At 53.8% G+C, this 22057-nt stretch overlaps 8 protein-coding genes across 8 annotated transcripts; 5 read left to right on the forward strand and 3 right to left on the reverse strand.

Annotated features, from left to right (window-relative positions):
* Window positions 1-1137: 1137 nt before the first annotated feature.
* J4E88_004688 (uncharacterized protein) lies at window positions 1138-2890 on the reverse strand (the record flags this gene model as incomplete). Its single annotated transcript, XM_049398332.1, has 2 exons — window positions 1138-2545; window positions 2595-2890. 2 exons carry the CDS (start codon window positions 2888-2890, stop codon window positions 1138-1140), a joined length of 1704 nt encoding a protein of 567 aa, XP_049255893.1.
* A 1719-nt stretch (window positions 2891-4609) lies between these two features.
* On the forward strand, window positions 4610-6622 carry J4E88_004689 (uncharacterized protein; the record flags this gene model as incomplete). The annotated part of the gene is made up of 4 exons (XM_049398333.1): window positions 4610-4774; window positions 4824-4881; window positions 4950-5656; window positions 5708-6622. The coding sequence occupies 4 exons, from the start codon at window positions 4610-4612 to the stop codon at window positions 6620-6622; spliced, it is 1845 nt and encodes a 614-aa protein (XP_049255894.1).
* Window positions 6623-9020: 2398 nt separating this feature from the next.
* Window positions 9021-10421, forward strand: J4E88_004690 (uncharacterized protein; the record flags this gene model as incomplete). The annotated part of the gene is made up of 1 exon (XM_049398334.1): window positions 9021-10421. One exon carries the CDS (start codon window positions 9021-9023, stop codon window positions 10419-10421), a length of 1401 nt encoding a protein of 466 aa, XP_049255895.1.
* Window positions 10422-14600: 4179 nt separating this feature from the next.
* On the forward strand, window positions 14601-15790 carry CYS17 (Cysteine synthase 1; the record flags this gene model as incomplete). The annotated part of the gene is made up of 2 exons (XM_049398335.1): window positions 14601-14739; window positions 14793-15790. The coding sequence occupies 2 exons, from the start codon at window positions 14601-14603 to the stop codon at window positions 15788-15790; spliced, it is 1137 nt and encodes a 378-aa protein (XP_049255896.1).
* A 144-nt stretch (window positions 15791-15934) lies between these two features.
* Window positions 15935-17276, reverse strand: J4E88_004692 (uncharacterized protein; the record flags this gene model as incomplete). Its single annotated transcript, XM_049398336.1, has 3 exons — window positions 15935-16623; window positions 16684-17121; window positions 17180-17276. The coding sequence occupies 3 exons, from the start codon at window positions 17274-17276 to the stop codon at window positions 15935-15937; spliced, it is 1224 nt and encodes a 407-aa protein (XP_049255897.1).
* Window positions 17277-17595: 319 nt separating this feature from the next.
* J4E88_004693 (uncharacterized protein) lies at window positions 17596-18538 on the forward strand (the record flags this gene model as incomplete). Its single annotated transcript, XM_049398337.1, has 2 exons — window positions 17596-17610; window positions 17684-18538. The coding sequence occupies 2 exons, from the start codon at window positions 17596-17598 to the stop codon at window positions 18536-18538; spliced, it is 870 nt and encodes a 289-aa protein (XP_049255898.1).
* Window positions 18539-18609: 71 nt separating this feature from the next.
* Window positions 18610-19552, reverse strand: J4E88_004694 (uncharacterized protein; the record flags this gene model as incomplete). The annotated part of the gene is made up of 2 exons (XM_049398338.1): window positions 18610-19270; window positions 19332-19552. The coding sequence occupies 2 exons, from the start codon at window positions 19550-19552 to the stop codon at window positions 18610-18612; spliced, it is 882 nt and encodes a 293-aa protein (XP_049255899.1).
* Window positions 19553-20550: 998 nt separating this feature from the next.
* J4E88_004695 (uncharacterized protein) lies at window positions 20551-21271 on the forward strand (the record flags this gene model as incomplete). Its single annotated transcript, XM_049398339.1, has 2 exons — window positions 20551-20627; window positions 20707-21271. 2 exons carry the CDS (start codon window positions 20551-20553, stop codon window positions 21269-21271), a joined length of 642 nt encoding a protein of 213 aa, XP_049255900.1.
* Window positions 21272-22057: the final 786 nt, after the last annotated feature.

The raw sequence follows: 22057 nt of genomic DNA on the forward strand, positions 1-22057 counted from the left end.
ACCCAGACACCGCTCTTTTTCTCTCCTCTCTATCTATACCATCAAAAGCTCGGTTGCTACACAGAAGCTTTTGGCCGTTCTGCACATTTGCCTACGCCGTGAACCGCCGGTCTGCCGCCATGATCCTCTCTACCTACTCCAAGGAACCGGAAGGTGGCAGTTCGGCATACGATGTTGCCCTGTTGAGCGCGTGTAGGGACCTAGATTGGAAGTGTTGGAGTGTAGCTCCGGAATTGTTCCATCACGGACTTGGGCATTCGGAGATATTTAGGGCAGACACAGAGGGTGAGAAGAACAGGGAAGAGAGAGACGGGAGGGGGAGGGTGAGGGGAACCTGGAATTTGGGTTGTGGGGCTAGGCATAGGCAGTTGTGGGTTAAGGAGACAGATGAAGAAATGAGGAGTCTGGTCAAGGAGAGCGTGAGGAGTGCAATTCAGAGTGGAGAATGTCCGATTGATGCGGTCATGGAGGAGGAGAGTTGGAAGGGATGTGAGTATGGAGAATGTGGGGCACAGTCCTGATTCTGCTTGATCACCCTTCATCTTTCTGATGACACGCCCTGGCCTATAGACTCATCTTAATACTTGATCACCACGTGCAAGCGAAAACCTGAACGCTGCAGTCAATCCGAAAGTTGGCGAACTCTTCACATAACGTAGACCCCTTGGGTATTAAGGTATATCAGGTGCTGTAAGTGAGTGTTCGATTTCTTTTCTTTGTCATGAGTTGTGGTCACATGTAGGGCTGGCCAGGTGATCCCGTAGTATAAGAACGCCATGTCAAGTTACAGCATCACAGCATTGATAGCAAGCGCATGCGTTGATACGTAGATGGCGACGAGATCCCAGATCCCGCCGCTTTTCGAGGCTTTTGCAGCTATCTCTTATCTACAGATAGCCAAACATACCCCGTGTCCCACGTTAAAGGTATCTTCGTTCGTGCCATCCGAATATTCCAACGTCAATGATTCGTCCAAAAATCGCACCGTACCCCTATAAGATCAAAAATGAACTCCAGTTGGTATCTTACAAAGATCGCCTATGAAGGAAAAGAAGAATGGACGGGTATCCAGAAGTGTGAAGTGAAAGAAGTATGCAAGCAAGGGAACAAGAGCGATGCAGGTTGCAGTCGCCCGACTCATCGCCAGAGGTCCGCCCTCGAGGCCCGCTTCTCGCGACCTGCATGGCTCATCCAGCTGGCGCGTGGACTAGGCTCCCTGCCGCCAAGCGAGTTGGAGTAGCCGTGTCCGAAGCCTCCACTAGGCGCCATGTGTCCCGCACTCCGTGGTCTTCCATCGTTGTCTGCAGGCACGGCCAAGAAACCTCCAAATCCATTTGGTACCACAATACTTTTACGAGCATCTCCACCCCATTGGGGCCCGAGGCCCTTGTGTGCTGAGTAGCTGCTCAATGGCCGACCGACTGAGACTGATGCTCGGCGTCCCTGTGCCTCAGGAGGCATGATGGATGTGAAGATCCAGTCTAACTCATCCAGACCCTTGGAGTAGACTTCGAGGGGCTGGTTGAACATTGGCGGCGGTGCCTCGCTGAACGGTCGGATCGGTGGCGCGAGCGTCAAGACCTCTGGGAATTCGGGATCGCGCACGTAGAGCTGTCGCAGCGCCGGCATGCAGTTCGCAATGAGCGAGTTGGCTAGGTACTGGTAGCACGATGCACTAGGCGGGTAGGCTTGATGGGCGGAGCTGGAGATGACCTCGAAATGCAGCTTGTGTAGCGTGTACGACGTCATGGGTGGTATCGGGTCCAAAGGAAGAGATGCAGAGACTGTGGCGTTGTATTCCAGCGTTCGTAGGGTGACTGCAGCCTGCAGAATGATGTGGAGGGAGGGTACGGGAATGCCACCGCAATCTTTCAATATGAGGGTCCGCAGCCTGCCGCTGCACATTGGGTTGTAGAGGTACTGTGCGAGTCCGTTTGCGGTGACACCGTGTACCTTGGTGAGTTTCAGAGTTTCTAGCGCAGGGAAGTTGGGGATCCCCGGGGCGTCGTGGAAGGTCGAGTCGTTCAGCCACGAGACGCCGGTGATGGTGAGCTCCTTCAAGTGAGGCAGCACGCCGAAGACCTGCCTCAGGATGCTGGGCTCTATCTGGATCTTGTTGAGCTCAACCGAGATCAGCTCCTGCCAGTAGCCCTGGAGGAGCGTCTCTAGCGACTGCTCTCCGCCCTCGTTGTACTTCATCTTCCGGATGTGTGGGCAACGCGCCTGCAGCTCCTGACGCAGCAATTGGCACGACTGATCGCCATTGTAGAAGCCGTCCGGGAGGTCGATGAACTCGATGTTCGGGCAGCCCGATACGGTTCGCGCGAGGTCAGCCTTGCACGCCTCGCGCGTCATGTAAGGAAGCTTGATGAAGCGCACGCGCTGGCCGAGGTATTGGTTTCCACGCACACTCTGGCCCAGCTGCTGCAGCCGGAGCGTGGGCGCGTCGATGTCCTCGCCGTTTCGTGACTTGCGCCGGCGCTGGTCGGCGTAGACCTCCTCGAGCTCGCAATAGTGGACGGCATCAATGCGAATGCTGTTGTATCTGGGGCACGTTAGGGGGTAGCCTGGTGCACTGAGCATGTGGGACTTACAGGAGACCGGCAGCAACACCGTACCATTGTCGCTTGGTCAGGGCACAATGGGCCAGGTCGCGCATGTCACAACTCATGCAGCCGTCATTGCCGCTGTCCTCGCTGCCGTCGAGGGATTCATCGGCCGAATGCGGACAGACTTCTTCGAAGATGCGGCGGAGGACCTTATCGGGCAGGCGTTGGGTCTGGTCGGGGCCGTGGTAGTCATATACTGCGGGGGCGTAGAGGTCGTTGCGCGGACGCGACTCGCTCTTCTTGGAGGCTTTTTGGCGGCGGAAGCGCTTGAAGAAGCCCATGATGCCTCGCGATGAACTGGAAAGGTATTAGGGGACGGATTCCATGTAGGCGTCGGACATTTGCTTTTGAGGTGGTGCAGCGCAGTCCGTTGTTTCAAAAGTGGATAGGTGAATACTAACTCGCGTCCGTTGGCAAGCTGCGGGGAAGATGTGAATCCCCGTTGCCGAGAAGACATGCTTGGATTGGTAACAAGCCTCAGCCAGACCCAGGTAATTGCCAAAGCCGCAATGCAGGTGCAAGGTCCCCGGTACGTGGGAGCGGGCCCGGGACGAAACTGGAGAGCATAAACTGCAAATTGCAGGCGGATTGCGGAGAACAGTCAGTCAGTGAAGGTGCTCGAGCGTCTAAGGACAGAGCAGAGGGAGCAGCGCGTTTAAGGGGCAGGCCCAAGCAGTTAGGAACTTCCCGCACAAAGAATCCAACGGCGCGCTGACAGGGCTAGTGCTTGTTGTACGTGTCAGCAAGGCTCGAAGATCATCATCCTCCTGCCCCCATTTCATTGTTCGGCGGTACGAGCAACGGGCGACAGCCTACGCGTCACGTGAGCCTGGCCCCAGCTCCAGGGCTCCGCGGGAATGGGAAGATCGCCAGGGGTTCCCGGATGGCGAGCCCAAGCGGCATGGGCGGAGGGGGCCACGGCGATATTCTGCATGTCCTGAACTTGTGTTTAGGTACAGATTTGGCGTGCACTACTACAAGAGCGACTACCTCGCGGCGATGTCGTCGAGGGTGGGATGCGCGCGGCGTTAGAGGCGGACTTAGAGGCGCTTGACTCTCAGCCAGCCGCCGCCCCGTTGTATAAGACGAGGGCATGTCGCGCGGTCAAGATGGGCCAGCTGGCCAATTGGACCCTGATTACGCAGTAGTCTCGGTGGCCCAAAGCGGCACGGCGAGCAGCAAAAGCACAACTCGAATGCAGCTGCTCACGACGAGCTCACGCGGTATCGATCAATATCACCATGGGGGCACAACGTGGCACGGTCGAGGCGCAGCACACGCGAGCGCCTCCAGCAGACGCGTGGAACATTGGATCAGAGGGCGGAGAGTGTTTCAGATGGGTACAGACAGTTCTGCCGAGCGGCTGCGGGAGCTGCTGTCCGCCGTACTCGTGGCATGGCCTGCTGCACGCCGTCCTGCGTCTGGAAATTTGGAGCGACGACGTCGAAATTAGCCTTGCTTCGTGACGTTGCTGGACAACTACGGGGCAAGTAAGGGTAAGAGAAACGTCAATTGAAGTCTCAGCCAGCATAAAACCCGTGAACAGATTGCAATTGCAGCACCGTCACACTATATCCCACATCGCTCTGACATGCCCGGCACTAGGCGGACTAACGTCGAGCTCCCGCCAAGATCTGGAAGTTGTGCCTTAGCTCTGCTATCCACGTCAAGAAATCTGCCCGGGATCATTGCACGGAGCCTCAGGTCGTCCGTCCCCATCTCGTAGCATTTGGTTTCATCTCACCGTATCCTCCGTCACCTCGAGGCTCCGTTTTCCCCTTCACGCCCTCACAGCTTGCCAGCTGTTCCCCACTCCTCTTCACCATTCACCTTGGGCTCCCCGCTGACGTACTCGCCCGTCGCGCCTTCTCCTTCCGCCGACCGTCGTACCTCCTTCCCCAACAGACGTCGCCCGCCGAACCTCAAGAACCTCAATTGCCAGCTTGCTCTGAGATACCCAAGGATACCAGGCTAATCTTGACCCTTTCAGCAACATAGATATGGCTTCTCAACCCACCCCCAGCCCCCAGGCGGCCAACCTGGACCGCTACGTTGTAATCCATGTAGCTACCACCTGCGACGAGCACGGCGTGTATGTTACCAAAGACTCTGCCGAGGTCATTGAGCTCGGTTGGATCCTGCTCGATGCAAAGTCGTGCGAGGAGGTATGTCTACCAGATCCAATGCCGACCTCAATCGCTAACTCAACAACAGCTCCATCGTGAGTCGGTCCTCGTCAAGCCGGTCAACACGCCAATCACGGCCCTATGCAGTAAGTTTGCTCTTCACCTCCATGGTCCACAATTTGTGCAATTTCCGCTGACGTCGAACCCTGCACAGCCAGCTTGACGACCCTCACATGGGACCAGGTCCGCAACGCCGGTTCCTTCCGCGACGCCGTCGACCGTTTCAGTAACTTCTACAACGAGCATATTGGCCCGAAGAACTTGGAATTCGCTTTCGTGACCCTAGATTCCTGGGACCTCCGCGTCCAGCTCCCTCGCGAAGCCCGCGACAAGGCCGTCGTTCTTCCTCCTTACCTCCAACACTCCCGCACCTTCGACCTCCGCACAGAATACCAGAGGTGGCAGGCACACCACCCAGAGTCGCTTCCGTTTGGCTCCAGCGCCTTGACAAACATCTGTGCGGCGCTTGAGGTGGAGCCTGTCCAGTCGTCGGCCCCCATCAAGCACAACCTGCCCTTTCACTTGCAAGCCCTCGCGCCCGCTTCGCCCCGCCGGGCCATGGAAGAGGCTGTCACGCTTGCTCGCGTTCTTCGCGGACTGATTCGCAAGTCGCAACCACCCCAGGACCACCCCGACGTCTTGACTAAACCCATGGATGCCCGTGCCGACGTTCGCGCTTTCTTGTCGGAGCGAAGCAAGGTTCTGCACATGAGCGGCCTTCCGCACGACACTACGCAGTCGGAATTAGAGAGCTGGTTTACCCAATTTGGCGGACGTCCAATTGCGTTCTGGACCCTCCGCACTCCTGACCAGCACAAGCCTACCGGAACTGGCTTTGCGATCTTCTCATCCCACGAAGAGGTATGTACTGCTTCAGCAATTTTCGCGCTTTAATATGCTAACATTGAATAGGCTGCAGAATCGCTCTGCATGAACGGACGCGCTCTAAACGAGAAGGCCATCGAGGTCTCGCCGTCCTCAAGCCGTGTCATTGACCGCGCTGGCGACATCATCGTCCCCTTCCCTCCTAGCAAGAACCGTCCTCGTCCCGGTGACTGGAACTGCCCCTCGTGTGGCTTCTCCAACTTCCAGCGTCGTACCGCCTGCTTCCGATGCTCTTTCCCCGCGATGCAGCAGGGTCCACCAGGTGGTGATCCCATGGCTTACGGCGGTTACGGATACGGTGGTCACCCTGGCATGATGGGCCCCCCTCAACACCACATGGGTCATGGCCACGGCCACGGCATGGGTGGCGGACATATGCGCGGTGGCACTGGCGCTGTGCCCTTTAGGGCTGGAGACTGGAAGTGCGGAGAGAACGGCTGCGGCTACCACAACTTTGCAAAGAACACCGCCTGTCTCCGCTGCGGAGCGAGCCGTTCCGGTGCTGCTGTTGTGGCTGACTCTGCATTCCCTTCGCCTATGGACACTCCTTCCGGCTTCGGTATGGGCCCTCCCTCCATGGGTGGCACCCCCGGCGGCGGTCCTTACGGTCCAGCTGGCTACGGTGGCGGTGGCTTCCCAGCTCAACAGTACGGCGGTCCTCCGAGCTCTTACGCTCTGCCATCCGGTATGGGCGCCGCTAGCCCTTACCCTCCTATGGGTGCGCAGTACGTGCCCAACGGCGGCATGCACTCCACTCCCTTCGACAGTCGCTCAGCTGAGGCCGCATTCTCTTCTGCCGACCCCTACCCCAGCCAGGGTGCCGTCAACGGCGGTGATGGTCGCAACGATCCCTTCGCTTTCCTTTCGAGTGGCTTCGGGTCTCTTTCTATGAACGATGACCGCCGCAACGTTTCTAACCCCGCAAACAAGTCACCAGCATAAAGACTCTCGTGAAATAGGTATCGATCATCTGGAGCGCGGATCTTGCGGTGCAATTTGATATGGGATGGTTTCTTCGGATAGGCTGGCGTGGGCAAGATTGGCTTTCGGGGAGTTGGACAGCGTCGGTCGATTAAGAATTTGTGGCATTTGCAGGCTACCTACGGCTGGGATGCGTATAGACGGAAAACCTCATTTGACGGAGTTCGATACCTAGGATGGGGGTGTTTGGGGATCGACTTGCATTTCATTTCAAAAGCGGGGCGGATGGACAAAAGTACAACACGGACGGCGGCATACGGGCTTGCTGGAGCTTTTGGATTCCATGGTCGATCATTTCGTTTGATGTCTAGGCTGTGAGCTTCTCTTTCCATATGCCTTGCTTTTCTTTCTTTTTTACCTGATCCAAATTGAACAAATCGCTTCGGCGATCAAGGCGCGGAACAAGAGGCAGCTCCTTAGCCTCGTGTCTTTTGTACTTATCATAGAATTACCTTGCTTACCTGCCCTAATAATCTCCAATCCATCTTGCTCATTCCGTGTTGGTCATGATTGCTTTGCATGCGGTAGTGGCAACACGATTACGATTGCGAGGTCCTTTGATGTGGTGAGTATTACCGTGGAATATCGAACATGGAAAGCGAACGAGACCTTTCTATAGTCGCCATATTTCAGCCGGACGACTGTCACGATTCTGAATGCATTCCTGCTAAATTCTCGCTCCAAGCAAAACTACTGAATTTTCACAGATATGCTCACCATGGTACGTAGAGATCCACCAACCAAGTAACGGGGACCAACCATACAGATCCCATTGACATTGTAGACGCTGCTAGTTGTGGCTGAACATCGCACCACCCACGTATATCTAAAAATGTCCAAATACGGCAGACTATGGTGTCTGGCGGCTTGGGCTGATCCGCGCTCGGTCCGACAAGACTACTACTACATACCTTGGATCGTAGTCTGCGCACGGATTCAAAAGAAACTACAAACGCTCTACACGTCATTTGCCCATGTTGCAGTCTTCCCAGTAGAGAGCGGCTGATGGTAAGAGGTGGACAGCATTTCACCATACGTCGCCCGCACTGATGCGGCGCGTCGCACTGTGTCCTTGGAACGCGAAATGAGCGTCCCGCCCCTGTCTCCTGTGTACATATTGGACTCTTTCCCAATCTCCACAGTATCTCCGTAATTGCAGAGTTCCAGAGTCTCATTGTGGCCATCCTCGTAAATTGGCTTGCACCTGATGGCTGTGGTCAATATTGCGCTGAGTTCTCCCTCTTCACATGGCACTACAGTTCATGTGTAGACAATTTTCAGCACGATGACTGTTTCGGGTTAACTGGAGCTGAGTAGCACGGCGTAGCGCCTGAATGACGCGATGTCCTGAAAGATATCCTGGGCCGTTCGTAATTTCGTATCCGGTAATATTCAGCAGCGCTTGTTGGTCGCCACGCAGCCTCGGGTGCCTTGGTACCATCCGTACGGTCTCTTTATAACGCGCCAATAGAACGATCTACCTCGAAATCTTGGGAATTTCGAGGCCTAATTAGCCCTGTCAAGGTGTAGACTACGAAAGATGAAGAGGTTGCGATCAAGCATGGCGAGCGATCGATAACGCCCGAACACGCGAGCGACCGTTTCTTGTTAGTTGCAGGGTCCGGCCTGTGAACCCCTAATTCCAGCCACCGGGTGAGGCCGCAGATCACGCTATGCGTCTAACTAGGGATTTCTATTCCTAGATTTTCACTCCATCACAGGGCTGAATTATCGCGTCTCGGCGGCCGTCGCCCCAAGGCTCTGAGGGCTCCCTACGCAGAAGATCGCTCTGCAACAGAAGGCGCGTATGAGCCCACTGGCAGCCCTGGAGAGCTGACAACGTTGTGTCACGTTACACAAGCATGCACTCGCATGAGTAAGACGGGGCGAACGGTGGCTGTGTCTGAGCTCTGGGGGCTGTAATGTCAGTCAACATGCATCTCGCGAGGCCGGTTAAACTCATCGTCCATATGGACTCTAGCCGTCTAGGGACTGTGCCTCCACTAAGCCGCACTGTCGTTGCCTACCGTTTGCATGAGCGGGTCGTAGCTTCTTATCTTACCAAACGCCACGCACCTTTTTCTATTGGTTTGGCAGGTTTCACGCAATGCTGACGCTCAGTAATTTCACTTGAACGCTCTCTCACCCCTCTCTTTCATATTGAACCTGGTCTTCCTCTGTCATTGTCCTCCACTCCGATTATCCACCTTCATGGACTTCCTCCGACGATAGCAATCCACCCGCGACTATGCTCGTATCCGTCCCCTCGATACCGCGACTCATCGTCATCCCGCTCTTCCTTCTTACATGCGGCATCTTCTTTCTCCCACACGGCTATTATGGGTCGAATGCCTTGCATATGCCTTTATTGACGGGCAAAAACCTCACTGCCGCTAGCTCCACCTTCGGCGCACCTGTGCGAGAGTTCTGGTCGGACCTTGTCACAGCCCTAATCGAGTCGCAACCGCAATGCGAGGCCTTACGCCTCAAAGGCGACGGCGATGCACTGGTGAAGAACTTTCTGCCTCTCGAACCACATCAAGCGCATCCTGAGAAGTTGCTGGACTTCACCGACAAAGAGGAGACTGCTCTATTCCAGTCTCATTATACTATGCGTAGATGGGCACAACTTCTGGCACCAAAGTTACCATTTGCCAAAGGCACAACGGGGATTGTCACCACTGCAGACGTCTTCTATATGCCGATCTTCCTGGTGTCGCTGCGCATGCTGCGGAGAACTGGCTGCGACCTACCCATGGAAGTTTTTATCGATGACTGGACAAAGTACAACCCGGAGATATGCGACACCCTCCTACCGTCCCTCAACGCCCGTTGTGTAGTCTTGTCCAACATCTACGACACAGCCACAAACGCGAAGGCACCCAATCACTACCAGTACAAGATCTTCGCCATCCTTTTCTCATCCTTCCAGCATGCTCTCTTCCTTGATAGCGACGCATTCCCAACCCAGGATCCCACCAAATTCTTCTCCGCCGCACCATATACGACTCACGGCCTAGTCACTTGGCCCGACTTCTGGGCTCAGACGATATCCTCGCATTACTACCATATCGCCGCGATACCAGAAGTCGCCTCTCAATCGAGGCTTTCTACCGAGAGCGGCCAGCTTCTCATCAACAAGGACATCCACCGCGCGTCGCTCCTCATGATGGTGTACTACAACTACTACGGCCCAGACTACTATTACATCCTTCTTAGCCAAGGCAGCCCAGGTGCTGGCGACAAAGAAACCTTTGTACAGGCAGCACTCGCAGTTGGCCTGCCCTATTACCAAGTCCAAACACCCCCCAGTGTTCTTGGCAACCATATGAATGGCACTTTCAGGGGCACCGGCCTCGCGCAAGCAGACCCGACACTCGACTACGAATACCTTATTCCAATGCGCAGCCATGTTCACACCGAAACGCTCTGGCGAGACGCCGACCTTGCGAAACCGAATACCGAGATCGAGAAGGGACATGACAGGATACTCAAAGCCCCACATAAACCATCGATCCTCTTCCTGCATCACAACAATCTCAAGCTTGACCCGGCGAAGATGCTAGACGATAAGAGAGTGTATGGGGATGACGATAGTCCGCACAGGATGTGGGGCCCGAACAAAGACATGACGGAAGACCTAGGATACGACGCTGAGCGCAGATTATGGGATGTCATAACGGAAGAGGGATGCAGATTGAACAGCAGGAGTGAAACATGTACAAAAGTACTGGCGCATGTTCAAGGCGTGTTTTCTTGATGGGTTTGACGCAGCTTGAGATGATGGAACTGGCCTTGGACCAGATGGTGGTCTACCATGAGTGGCATGAGTTTACGTGATGATTCCGGAGTATATTTTGGCGAAAGGCATTGATGTCGTTATTTCCGGAGCAGTTTGTAGTATACCCCCTCTTAAATTCTATATAATGATCTCTCCAAAGTGCAGGAGGTAATGAGTACCCTTCTACGATGGTCACCCTGATGCATGTGAACGAGCGATTGATGATGCAAAATGAGACTCCAACGAACACGGGATACGAACTGCGCTTAATATTGATTGAACGATTGAGAAGAGGGATATCACAAGGCATTTCCGCATTCATGAACTCGTTGCGCACTACCGAAGCTCCTTCGTGATCAAGACAAAACATGCCGAGAAGAGGCCAGTGGGACCATGTAACGCCGTCGACCCAGAGAGGTCGAGAAAGAGAAACAAAGAGACTACGCAGAGTGGTCCATCTCGCTCTGCAACAGGCTCTCCATGATATCATCTTCAGTCACTTGTGTCCGTCTCCTGTCATCCCTGCCAACGGTCAATGTGCTGTGTCCAGCCTCAGACTCAGCATCGTCTTCCTCCTCCTCTTCATCGTCGTCTTCAAGAGGCATACGCGTGCCCTCACCCTGCATACCCGCTAGCATAGTGTCTTCATCCTCTTCCTCTTCCTCCTCTTCTTCGTCGTCAACCTGCGTCACATTAGACTCTCTCTGACTACGCGATGCAGAGACTTCGATAGCATCGCCCTCTGTCTCCTCCTCGTTGACTTCCGTTGCGTCGGCAGCAGTAGTCGTTTCGGGTGTGGCTGTGCGCTCTACATCGGTGTCTTGCACTTGTGTAGTCTCGCCGAGTCGCTTAGTTAGCGTAGCTTCCAACTTGATCAATGCGTTGCGTTGAGTAGCGTCTGTGCCGATCTTTCCTTCTACAGCCTCAGACACTAGCTCGTGTAAGGTGCGGAAGCTTTCCTCGTCGAGTGCGCCCTCTTCTCCTTTAGGAATTGGGCCAGAAGGCGCGATGAACAGTTTGCCCAATAGTGAGAGTAAAGGCTTTCGTTCGTCCTTTGAGCATGTACCTGTCAATGCGCGTTCCAAAATGTCGATCGCGAGCTGAATGTGCGGCTCTTCAGCTTCGGCAATGGTGCTGGTCTTTCCGTCGAGACCAAGTTCGGTTGCGCCCACGACCTTGCGTCCATCGGTCCATTCGGCAAGATGGGCAGTGATGACAGGCCAGCCCACCATCTCGTCTACATCTTCGTCCTCAACGTTGTCGTCGCGCATGATGAGTAGTTTTGAGATCACTGGCACAGCAATCTCGCCCATCAGCTTTGCGTTCTTGAGCTTGGAGTGACAGTACACGGGCAAGAAGTAGCTGAGCGCTTGCCTCAGAGCGGGATTCGACGCCGTCTCGGGGTCAAAATACGTCAGGGTGAAGGCTTTGAGGACTTCGGTTGTCGATAGAGGAGGTAGAATACCCAGGAGGAGAAGTTTGGAGGCTGCGGTGCAAGAGATCAGGCCAATGCGCTTATTATCCAAACTGAAAGCCTTGAGCAAGATCTTGGTAACGGGGCGGATTCGTGGGTTTGTGATGGGCTCTGCATCTTCGGTCGAGGCATCTGGGTCTGGTATCGTAGGTGTGAGAAGCTGAGGATGTGTGATGATTACATCTGTCAGAACCTGAATGACGATCTCTTTGAGGGCATCGTGGCCCTTCATGAAACAGTGGAAGAAGAGATCGAGGTTGTTATCAGCGAGGTCCTGCTTCTTGTTAGTAAAAGTTCATGGGTGGGAATAAACTGATTGACTTACCTTGCTAAGGAGGGCTGCCAGACCCAAGCAGATGACACCACGCTCTCGTATCATGGCCTGATGAGCTTGAACAGCAGGGATGATGAGTGTGTTAAGGATGCTGGTGAGTGATGTGTCTGACTCCAGATCGCCTTCCACGTTCTGAAGTGTGCATTGAGCAATATGCAGACACTTTGAGTACACCATAACTTCGCGGATCTGTCGCTCTTCTTTCTCTTCCTCGGAGAGATTCTCGGAAGCCTTTGCGGTCTTGGGCTTGATCAACGGTGCATCCCCTTCGGCATCAGATTGCGCAGAATGGAAGCTCTCTTCAGCGTCCTCGCCAGTGACTGTAGCGTCGTCGGAATCTAGTAAAGAGTCGCGGACGTCCGCAATGGCCTCTACGATGAGAGCACAGAAGTCTGATTCGCCACGGGCTCCACAGACCTTGCGCAAAACCTCGATGGCGAGCTTAGTACACTCTTCCGGCAGCTGAGCCTTGGCAATGGCTTCACGCATGATGTTGTACATTTGCCTACGCCCCATCTCGTCTGTATAGTCAAGGGTGTGAGCGATGTGGAGCAGTTGCTGAACAATGAAGTCTTGCTCCTCGACGTCTTCTTGCGCTTCTTCGGTCTCTGGGTCGTTCTCTTCCAGGACAGCAACCTTGTCCACCAATTCCATCAGAGAGTTGAGCTCTCTCTGTAGGACGAAAGCAAACATGGTGACTTCTGGCATCTTGTCCTCGATCATGCTTCGCACTCTCTCGTCATCAGTGCTGTGACTGTAATCGTTCAGTGTGCGGGCAATAAAGGCTGTCTGTGCATCGAGGTTGTTCCAGAATTCATGATCGAATGTGATTTCCTTGCGGTAGTCTGGCCGGCCGTCCCAAAACTGACGCATCGCTTCGTGAGCCATGCCCTCTTCTTCCCCAGATCTGGTGACATCGATACGCTCAAGAAGCTCGCAAAGTGCTTCTAGATTTGGCGGAGCGACATCTCCTGGCTTCTTCTCCTCTTCTGGTCGGGTATCGCGCCCAGAGGCACAGTCCTCGAGCCAGCGTTCACGGAACAGGATGGCAGCAGCCTTGCGGACAAGGTCGTCTCGATCGCGGAGACCCCATCGGATGAGCTTCTCACGCTCGACAAGAGACATATGACGGAAGTCTCCTAACGCAGGTAGGATCTTGCCGTACACTAACCGGCGAGTGGTAGCATCCATGTCTCGAGCTCGCTCTAGGATGTAACGGAGGGTGGATGGCCACAGCGGTAGGTTCAGCAGAACAGCGCGTCGCACTTCGGCACTCGGATCGTTAATCATAATGTCCAAAAGCTTGTCGAGTATACCACCGGCGGCCTCATCATCGCTATCCTCGTCGTCTTGTTCTTCATCATCATTACCGGCCAGACGACCCAAGCCCAAAATGGCCTGCACGCGCACTGTTGGCTCTTTGTCTCGCAGACGCTTCAAGAAACCCAATCTTATTAGGTCAAATATATCGTCGTCGATGGTTGTGAGGCTGTTTACGATGTGCGCGACCGTTTGTGTGGCTCGGAAACGGACCGTCTTGTCCTTTGCCGTCAGGAGGGCGAGAATGGTGGTGAGTATGTTTGATGTGAGCCGACTGCTGGGCGTTTCGTGGAATGCTGTGGCTTCTTCTTCCGACTCGGCAGCGAATATGGTTTGGTCTTTCTCAGAGGCATGCTTCAGAAATAGGCCCAAGAAACGGATGACCCTGTCTCCGACGGGTTCGCTCTTCTTGACAGCCATAATCCTCAGTACGCATCGTACTACCTCGGTGTTGAACTCCTCCTCATCAAAGTCCTCCTGCTCCTCGCCCTTTGACTTCTTCCCGCCCTTGCCAGTGTCTGGTGGCTCGAAGCAGCATGCTTCTTGTATCTTTCGGAGGTTTACGATGAGCTTCCTTTGCGTTGCAGTCGTTCTTTGCGCATCGCTGAAGACCTGGGCGATCTTTGTTCGGAGGGAGGTTACGGGGCCCTCATCGGGGATTTCGACTGCGTTCGAGGACTGCCTGGCGGACGATGCGCGCGTGGACTTGGTGGTGCGTGTCGTCGAGGTTGATGTTCGCGGTGCACGCGTCGATGTGCGGCCGACCATATTGACGAGGTCGTTAGTTGCGTGCCGTGTCGCGAGGTCTTGACATGCAAATGCGGGCGTCGGTGTTGTTGTTCGACTGTTTACCGTGACCCCACGCGGCAACAACTCGTGGCTGCAGGGGTCTCAGGACGACAGGGGTCCTGCAGTTGCGACATCGGGCGAGAGCGCGTTGATTCGCCGATCAGCCGAATGGCATCATCGTGAATCTTTAGTACTCCAACTTTCCCATGCTGACTTGTTTGCCTCTTTCTGTAAAGCAACAATGTTCAGGACAGCAGCGCGGAGTTTCGCCGCTACGGCATGGCGGAATGCTGAAAGCCTCAGCCAAATAGAGGCTGCACAACAGACCGCCATCAACATTTCGCAAGCCCAAGGCATTGGACAGCGGGGTTTCCTAGATGGTACCGTACTTGACAAGCATACCCAGAGAATCTATACTGACCCGTCGGTACAGCGATCGGTAAAACTCCTCTCATCCGTCTCAAGCGCCTCTCCGAAGAGACCGGCTGCAACGTCCTCGGAAAGGCCGAATTCCAAAATCCCGGTGGCTCCGTCAAGGACCGCGCCGCCCTCTTCGTCGTCGAAAACGCCGAGCGCCAGGGCCTCTTGAAGCCTGGCGGTACTGTCATCGAAGGCACCGCCGGAAACACTGGTATTGGTCTTGCACACGTCTGTCGCTCAAAAGGATACCGATTGGTAATCTACATGCCCAACACACAATCGCAGGGAAAGATTGATTTGTTGCGCTTGCTCGGCGCAGAGGTATACCCGGTACCAGCGGTGGCGTTTGACAACCCGGAGAACTACAACCATCAGGCGAAGCGACATGCGGATAGATTAGAGAACGCCGTTTGGACGAATCAGTTTGACAATGTGGCGAACAGGCAGGCACATATTGAGACTACCGGGCCCGAGATCTGGCATCAGACAGGTGGAAAGCTCGACGCTTTTACCTGCGCCACCGGCACTGGAGGCTCGCTTGCGGGCGTGACGCGGTACCTAAAGGAGAAGAGTGGCGGAAGGGTCAAGAGCTTCCTAGCTGACCCTCCAGGTTCGGTACTGCACTCCTACATCCAGAGTGGCGGCAAGCTTCAGGAACGAGCTGGTGGTTCGATAACCGAGGGCATTGGCCAGGGTCGCGTAACAGAGAACCTGAAACCTGATATTGACCTTTTGGACGGCTCAGTACACATTAGCGACGAGAAGACCATTGAGATGGTATACAGATGTCTGGACGAGGAGGGTCTATACCTAGGCGCAAGTTCGTGCCTCAACGTCGTGGCAGCCAAGGAGGTGGCAGAGAAGATGGGCAAGGGATCAACTGTCGTCACTTTACTGTGTGATGGTGCATACAGATATGCTGATCGCCTCTTCTCGAAGAAGTGGCTGGAGCAGAAGAAGCTGTATGATGCGATACCTGAGCGGTTGCGCCGATACATCGTACTGGAGTAGAAGACCAGAAACATATACATAATGCAATAACATGAATGTTCAACATAACACGCGTCTGCGTGATCATCCCCTCTATATTGTACTACAACTACACTGTACAAAACGTACCCTCTAGAACGTCTATCTATAGCTGAGCCTGGGCATCTAAATCATGGGGCTCCCGCTTGCAAATCCATTAGCTACAGCCGTTATCAGTTGATTTGCAATGGCAGTCTTCGGCGGCAATCTCAGTCCACCCTCCTTGTACTCTGGCCCAGCGTCATCTCCAAGTCCACTAGTACCAATGCGAAGCGCCTCTCTGATTTCGTCTGCTGTGAACCATTTCGCATCTTCCAGCTCAGCGTCATGTCCGAGATGAATCGTTTCTCCATCCGGAATGGCTTGTCCAATTGCGCCAATCATGAGATTGGCAGGGTAGGGCCATGGCTGAGTGCTGTGAATAACAACGCGACCGAGATGGATACCAGATTCTTCCCAGACTTCGCGACGGACGGCTTCTTCGACACTCTCGGCGGGTTCGAGGAAACCAGCTAGTGTGGAGTAGAAGTAGGCAGGCCAGCGCTTCTGGCGCCCTAATAGGATCTTTGTACCGTCGGCAGATACGACCGCCATGATGACTGTGGGGTCGGTTCTAGGAAAGCACAGATTCGAAATACCGGTTCGCGTCGCGCAGGGTGGGCGTTCGCCTTGGTTGACTTCGGATGCGATGTCCTTGGGTGGGCAAGTGCGCTTGAAACCGGCGTTGACTGAGAGAGTCTTGTAGCCGCACGAAGCGCAGAAAGGGTTCCGTTCGTTCCAATCGAGGAGATGCCGGGCTTCCGCATAGATGGCAGCTGTGTAGTGTCAGTCAAAAGATCCCAGAGACGAGTAAGAATCAATAAACGGTGACGTACCTTCCTCAGCCTGCAGACTTAAGTTCATCCTTCCCTTACTAAACTCCAAGCCCGTGCTTGTCATTCGCTCCAGCAGCTCTTCTGCCTTCTCCTTCACACTCTCCTTGGGTGTGACATCGACGGCGAACCACGGTTGTCCTTTGTAATGCTCCTTGTATTTGAATCCATCTTTCCGCTCATCCAAACCCAAGAAGATTATCTGCGGAACGTACAAGGTCGAGTTGTACTGCGCAATGACTTCTTCCTCCGACTTCTCGAACGGGTTCTCGCCGATGATTGGCTTCACGTCGGCAAAGGTGCAGCGGGCGAGCTCCGACCCAGATTTTGTAAGGGGCTCGAGTTTGTTGAATAGCAAGAAGGTTGTGCTGGGATGATTGAGTGCCGAGGAGAGGAATTGATGGTCGGGACGCAGGAAGCCCACGCGATTGAGTGGGGAGCCTGCATAATCATGTCAGAAACGGGTTGCAGAAGGGGTATAGGTGGGTTATCTAGGTACCAGAGAAGTAGTTGGCAACTTCCTTTCCGAATCGACGGCTCAGCATCGAATCTACTTCTGGATGCGCTGGCTCGGGAAGCTCAGGTTGCGGTGGCATCGTCTGGTATACTATGACGTCTCTTGGCCGTGCACACTATGCTGAGAAAGAAAGGTTCGAATTGGTAGTATTGAGACTCTATGGGAACTCAGATACAAGATCAAGGGTAAATGCTACAGAAGGCAAGGCGACTGACGTCTTCGCTTTGCTTTGCCCCACGCCGCTAGATGGCGTGCATTACAAACCATGAGATGCGTGTCGAGTTCCGAGGCCTCGGTTCATTTCCGATGCTCCCAACCTTATCGATAGCTCTATTTGGACTTCTGGCAACACAGACAGCCTCTCGCAGGACCCTCTACATGGAGCTGAGACAACAACTATGAGTCGCTTCTACGTGCGTAATTCCAAGAGCCTTTCCTTATCGTGCGCAAGATGACGCGAGATTGCGACTAACCCGCGTCCTCCAGTTCGGCGACGACTCGCGTTCCGCATCCAGCGACAACGATAATGACGACGAAGACAACCTCTCCACCCTCCCCTTCGCGACGCCCCTCCGCCGATCAGACTTCCTCGCCCCGAACTTCTCACCGGCAACATATCTCTCTACGCTCCACAACCGACATCAAACGCTCGAAGACCTGCGTTCGGAACTGCGGTCGCGATCGCAGCTTCTCTCAAAGGAGCTGTTAGACCTCGTCAACAGCAACTACCAAGACTTCCTCAATTTGGGAAACAGTCTACACGGCGGCGAAGAAAAGGTAGAAGAGGTGCGAGTAGGACTGCTGGGCTTCAGGAAGGAAGTTGACGGTCTGGCCGGTGTGGTGGGGAAGAGAGAAGAAGAAGTCGGGGAGCTACTACAAGAGAGGAGAGACGTTAGGGCCAAGATTGACTTGGGGAGGCGGCTGGTCGACTACGACGCTAGACTCAAAGAATTGGAGGCTGAACTTTTGATTGAGACGGCGGGGCACGAGACGATCATCCTCGGAGAAGAGGTCTCGGATAGCGAGGACGAGGAAGATGAAGATGAGGAAGAAGAGGGGTACGGCGTGTCGGTCGCCAAGTTGAGGCGGAACGTTGTGCACTACCGGTTGGTGCTAGGATTGCAGAAAGAGCTGAGTGAGCATCCATTCGTGGCAGCCCAGGCGACCAGAATAGCAAAGGTGCGGAGTACGTTGTTGATGGACCTGAGTACTGCACTGCAGCAGGCCAAGACTGCTAATAAGTCTGACGCTGGTCGCGTGATGAAAGTCATGAAGATATACGCGGACATGGAGGAATCTGCAGAGGCAGTCAAGGTCCTCAAAACACTCAAGTCACCATAAGAGACGATATTGTCCAGCATAGCGACGGCGTTCGGTATGGTACATTGGTCATACACCCCAGAAAGCTACATTTACAAAGGCCCACTCAACTCCTTTGGTGATATCGAGTCCGGTCCTTTAAAGTCCCCGCTCAACGTGAAACCGGGTGCGTTCGTCGAGCTAAGCACCACTTCGTGAATCTCCTTGGTGATACGATCGCTCATTTGCGCCATTTCCTTCTTTATCGCATCCATGAATCCCTTGATGTTGTTCTGCATCTCTTCTGGCGTGAATCCTAGTTGTCCAACTGCCATACGAATCACACCCAGGCGTTCTCGATACTCGCTACCACCAGTCATATTTCGGACAGTAACGCCCACGTTCGTAACGACCGTTCCTGCTTTTGTGCTCGGCATCAAGCCTTTGGGACCTAGCAGCCTTCCCAACCCCGCCTTGTTCATCTTTTGCAGACTATCAATGTGGCAGATACACCGCTCGAAATCGATCTTCCCCTCTTTAATCTGGTTGAAAACCTCGTCTTCGCCTACAAGAGTAGCACCAGCTGCTCGTGCTTCAGCAGCGGGTTTCGAATCGGGGGCGGCGATGACGCAAATTCGTATGTCAGTCTTGACAGGGTGCGGGAGTCGTAATCGGTTTCGTATGACGGGTCCGTTCTTGAGTGTGCGTAGGCGGACATGTAGTTCGTATTTGGAGGAAGACGGGTTGCGGCCTACTTCAAAGGCGCGGATATATCTGTTCCTCCGTCAGCCCTCGATCTTCCCACTTCCTTGTGCATAATCCAAACAAAACGTACTGCATTGCATCTATAAGCGAGAACTTCTCTGCCTTCTTCAAGTCATGTTGCAAGAACGTGTTTCGCGCCTTCTTCTTTTTCTTGGGTTGGGCTTTTGTGGTTGCGCATCGTATTGTCTGGTGCGGTATTGAAGCGAAGCGCGGGACTTCTGATCTCGAGGCGGCAAAGGATGATATAGTGAGTCTGCTCAGAGGAGCTAGTAGCGATCGTGGGTGTGCCATTGGTGCTGATGCGGATGTAGGTGTTCGTCGCGACAGTGCCAAAAGTTCGGTCGGCGATTCGGGAATGCCAAGACATGAGTGGCGCTAGAATCCCACACCTTTGCCGTCTTCTTGCATCAATGACTTTCACGTTCCATCATATCATTTGGTGACCAACTATTAGACACATGTCCTGTTACCTTGAATTCATCTGAGACTGTCCCAATTGCGCCATACACGAGGCAGCGAGGCAGGAGCAAAACGACGAGACCGCGACCAAACCTTGGAAGCCAGCAGCACACGACACGTCCAAGGCTTCATCGACGGCGAAGAGGCAAGCATACAAAATGACTGCACTGATCCTGAATTCGAGCATCTGATACCAAGTGAATGATCGAGTACGGGATATACCCACCGCTGTCAAGACATATCTTAGAATAAGGCGCTCTATACTGTACGGGGTTCTGCATGTAGCCACGGCATGGTCGCGTCAAGCTTGACAGTGAGCAAAGCCGATCATGTCAGCGACTGACTCATCGTTGCATGTTTGTAGGCTGGCACATACAGTGAGCATACCGTTCCTAGCTTCATGAAGTTTGGTGTCGAGGCGCAAAGCCGTCTGATTCGCACGTCTGGGTGTGATCCCGGAACAGCCGCGATAAAGATATCTTCAGTTGGGTGTCAGCACCCCGCGCGGCCGATTCTCATTGGGGCCTGGAACAAGGCCTTCGTTCCAGAGGTGTACAGAAATAAGAGTCACGAAGCATCGGAATAACTAAACCAGTCGTGGACAGCTGAGGTCTTACGCTAAGCCATATCTAGTGATTACCGAGCTTAAGGAATGCCGATTGGACCTTTCGACTAGTCTATTCCGATGTATATCAGCCTTCAGAGGCTGACCAGAGAGTAATATAAAGGTTGATAAGGAAGGCCCTGTGAGAACTAGAAACCTACTCTCACAGCATTTGACAACCATGGATCACACAATCTTCACACCGCAGCTAAAATTGACGCGGATCATGGCAGCAGAGATAGGAAGCCAAGAATTCGAGTGGCTACACCAACTACGCAGTGACGAGAAGGCCGCATTTTGGAGGTAGGTCGTCCCGTCTTCTCTTATCAGCCAACCATATACCGTGCATCATGTACACCGGGACTGAACTAATTCCAATCAGCATTGACGGGATCGCCAAGACCCTGGAAGACACCGAAAGATTCACCAAATACGCCCTGCCAGTCACGGTCAGCGAAGGCGAAACCAAGTCTTACCGAGTATCCTATGCCGTACACGAGTTGCTCTTGTCTCCCGGACATGAGGGCGCAGACAAAGACTCAATTCCAACTCGCTTCATTGGCCATATCGGTGTAAAATCTCTCGGCGATCGGAGCCTCACTTTGAGATCTGACATTCTGCCTCCTTCCTCATTCGAACCGGAATGTCTCACCGTCGAACTTGGTTATAGCTATCTACCCTCTGCTTGGGGTAAGGGTCACGCAACAAGTGCTGTAAAAGCACTCATCGATGCTTGCAAAAAAGAAAGGTCTTTCTGGGAGCCATACGACAAAGTATTTCTACGAGCTATTGTCAACTCTGAGAACCCGGCGAGTCGGCGTGTGATGGACAAGAGTGGTCTGAAGGAGCTGGGTGTGCACGTCTGGGAGGGTGAAAAGATATTCGTAGCAGGAAGATGGAGGACAAGGGATGAGTTGTATGTTTATGGAACGTTTCTCGTTGAGTGATGGGCTATCGATCGTAGACTGGGTTCCACAGCCCGCATATCTATCATGAACTAGTAGCAGATGAGTCTCACGCTCTACTGGTAGCATGGCTCAAGTTGTTTTCCGAAGATCTGGAATCGTGTTCTCTGACGCGCTCGCTACTACCACTAACTCCTGACCGAGCTTGAGCTTCTGGATCTGGATATCTTCTTTTTTTCTTTGACTTGGCTCTTCTCTTTTGACTCTCTCTACGCCACCTTCGAATGTCACGGATCATGTTCATCGGACTAGTGCCAAGCGATCGGTACCCAAATTTCGCGAGTGGGATGAGAAGTATCGCGTTCGAAGAGACTAAAAGAAGGGTTATCACAATGGTAAAGCCTCTGTCAATCCCACGTAGCCAAAGCAGTACGATAGGGCTAAGAAGAGTAGCTATGAGCGCTCCCACGAGCACAAACGGGAAGACAACAGCGAAGACCTTCGTAGATGTTCCCGATAGAAACCTGCTGATAGTGTTGTGCAACCATCCTAAAACTATGCGTGTTGGTATTGGCTGATTGTGCGGGACGTGCGATTCAGCGTGAATTTGGCTTAAGATCTGGGTCTTATATTCGATGAGGCGGGAGCTGCGAATACTGAGGCGCATAGCGTAAGCTACAAAGACAGTGGCTATGGCAGCGAGCGTGAAGACGTAAAGTGGCACTCCGTCGCTCAGTTCCTTGACTTGCATACTGAACAGGCTTGCGACAAAGGACAGCGGAATAAAGACGAATGCTAGCTCGGTGAGTTTGGACACGCTCTCAGCTT

Source organism: Alternaria novae-zelandiae (genome assembly GCF_023758075.1).
Source record: "Alternaria novae-zelandiae strain BMP 2774 chromosome Unknown scaffold_8, whole genome shotgun sequence".
Taxonomy (NCBI): domain Eukaryota; kingdom Fungi; phylum Ascomycota; class Dothideomycetes; order Pleosporales; family Pleosporaceae; genus Alternaria; species Alternaria novae-zelandiae.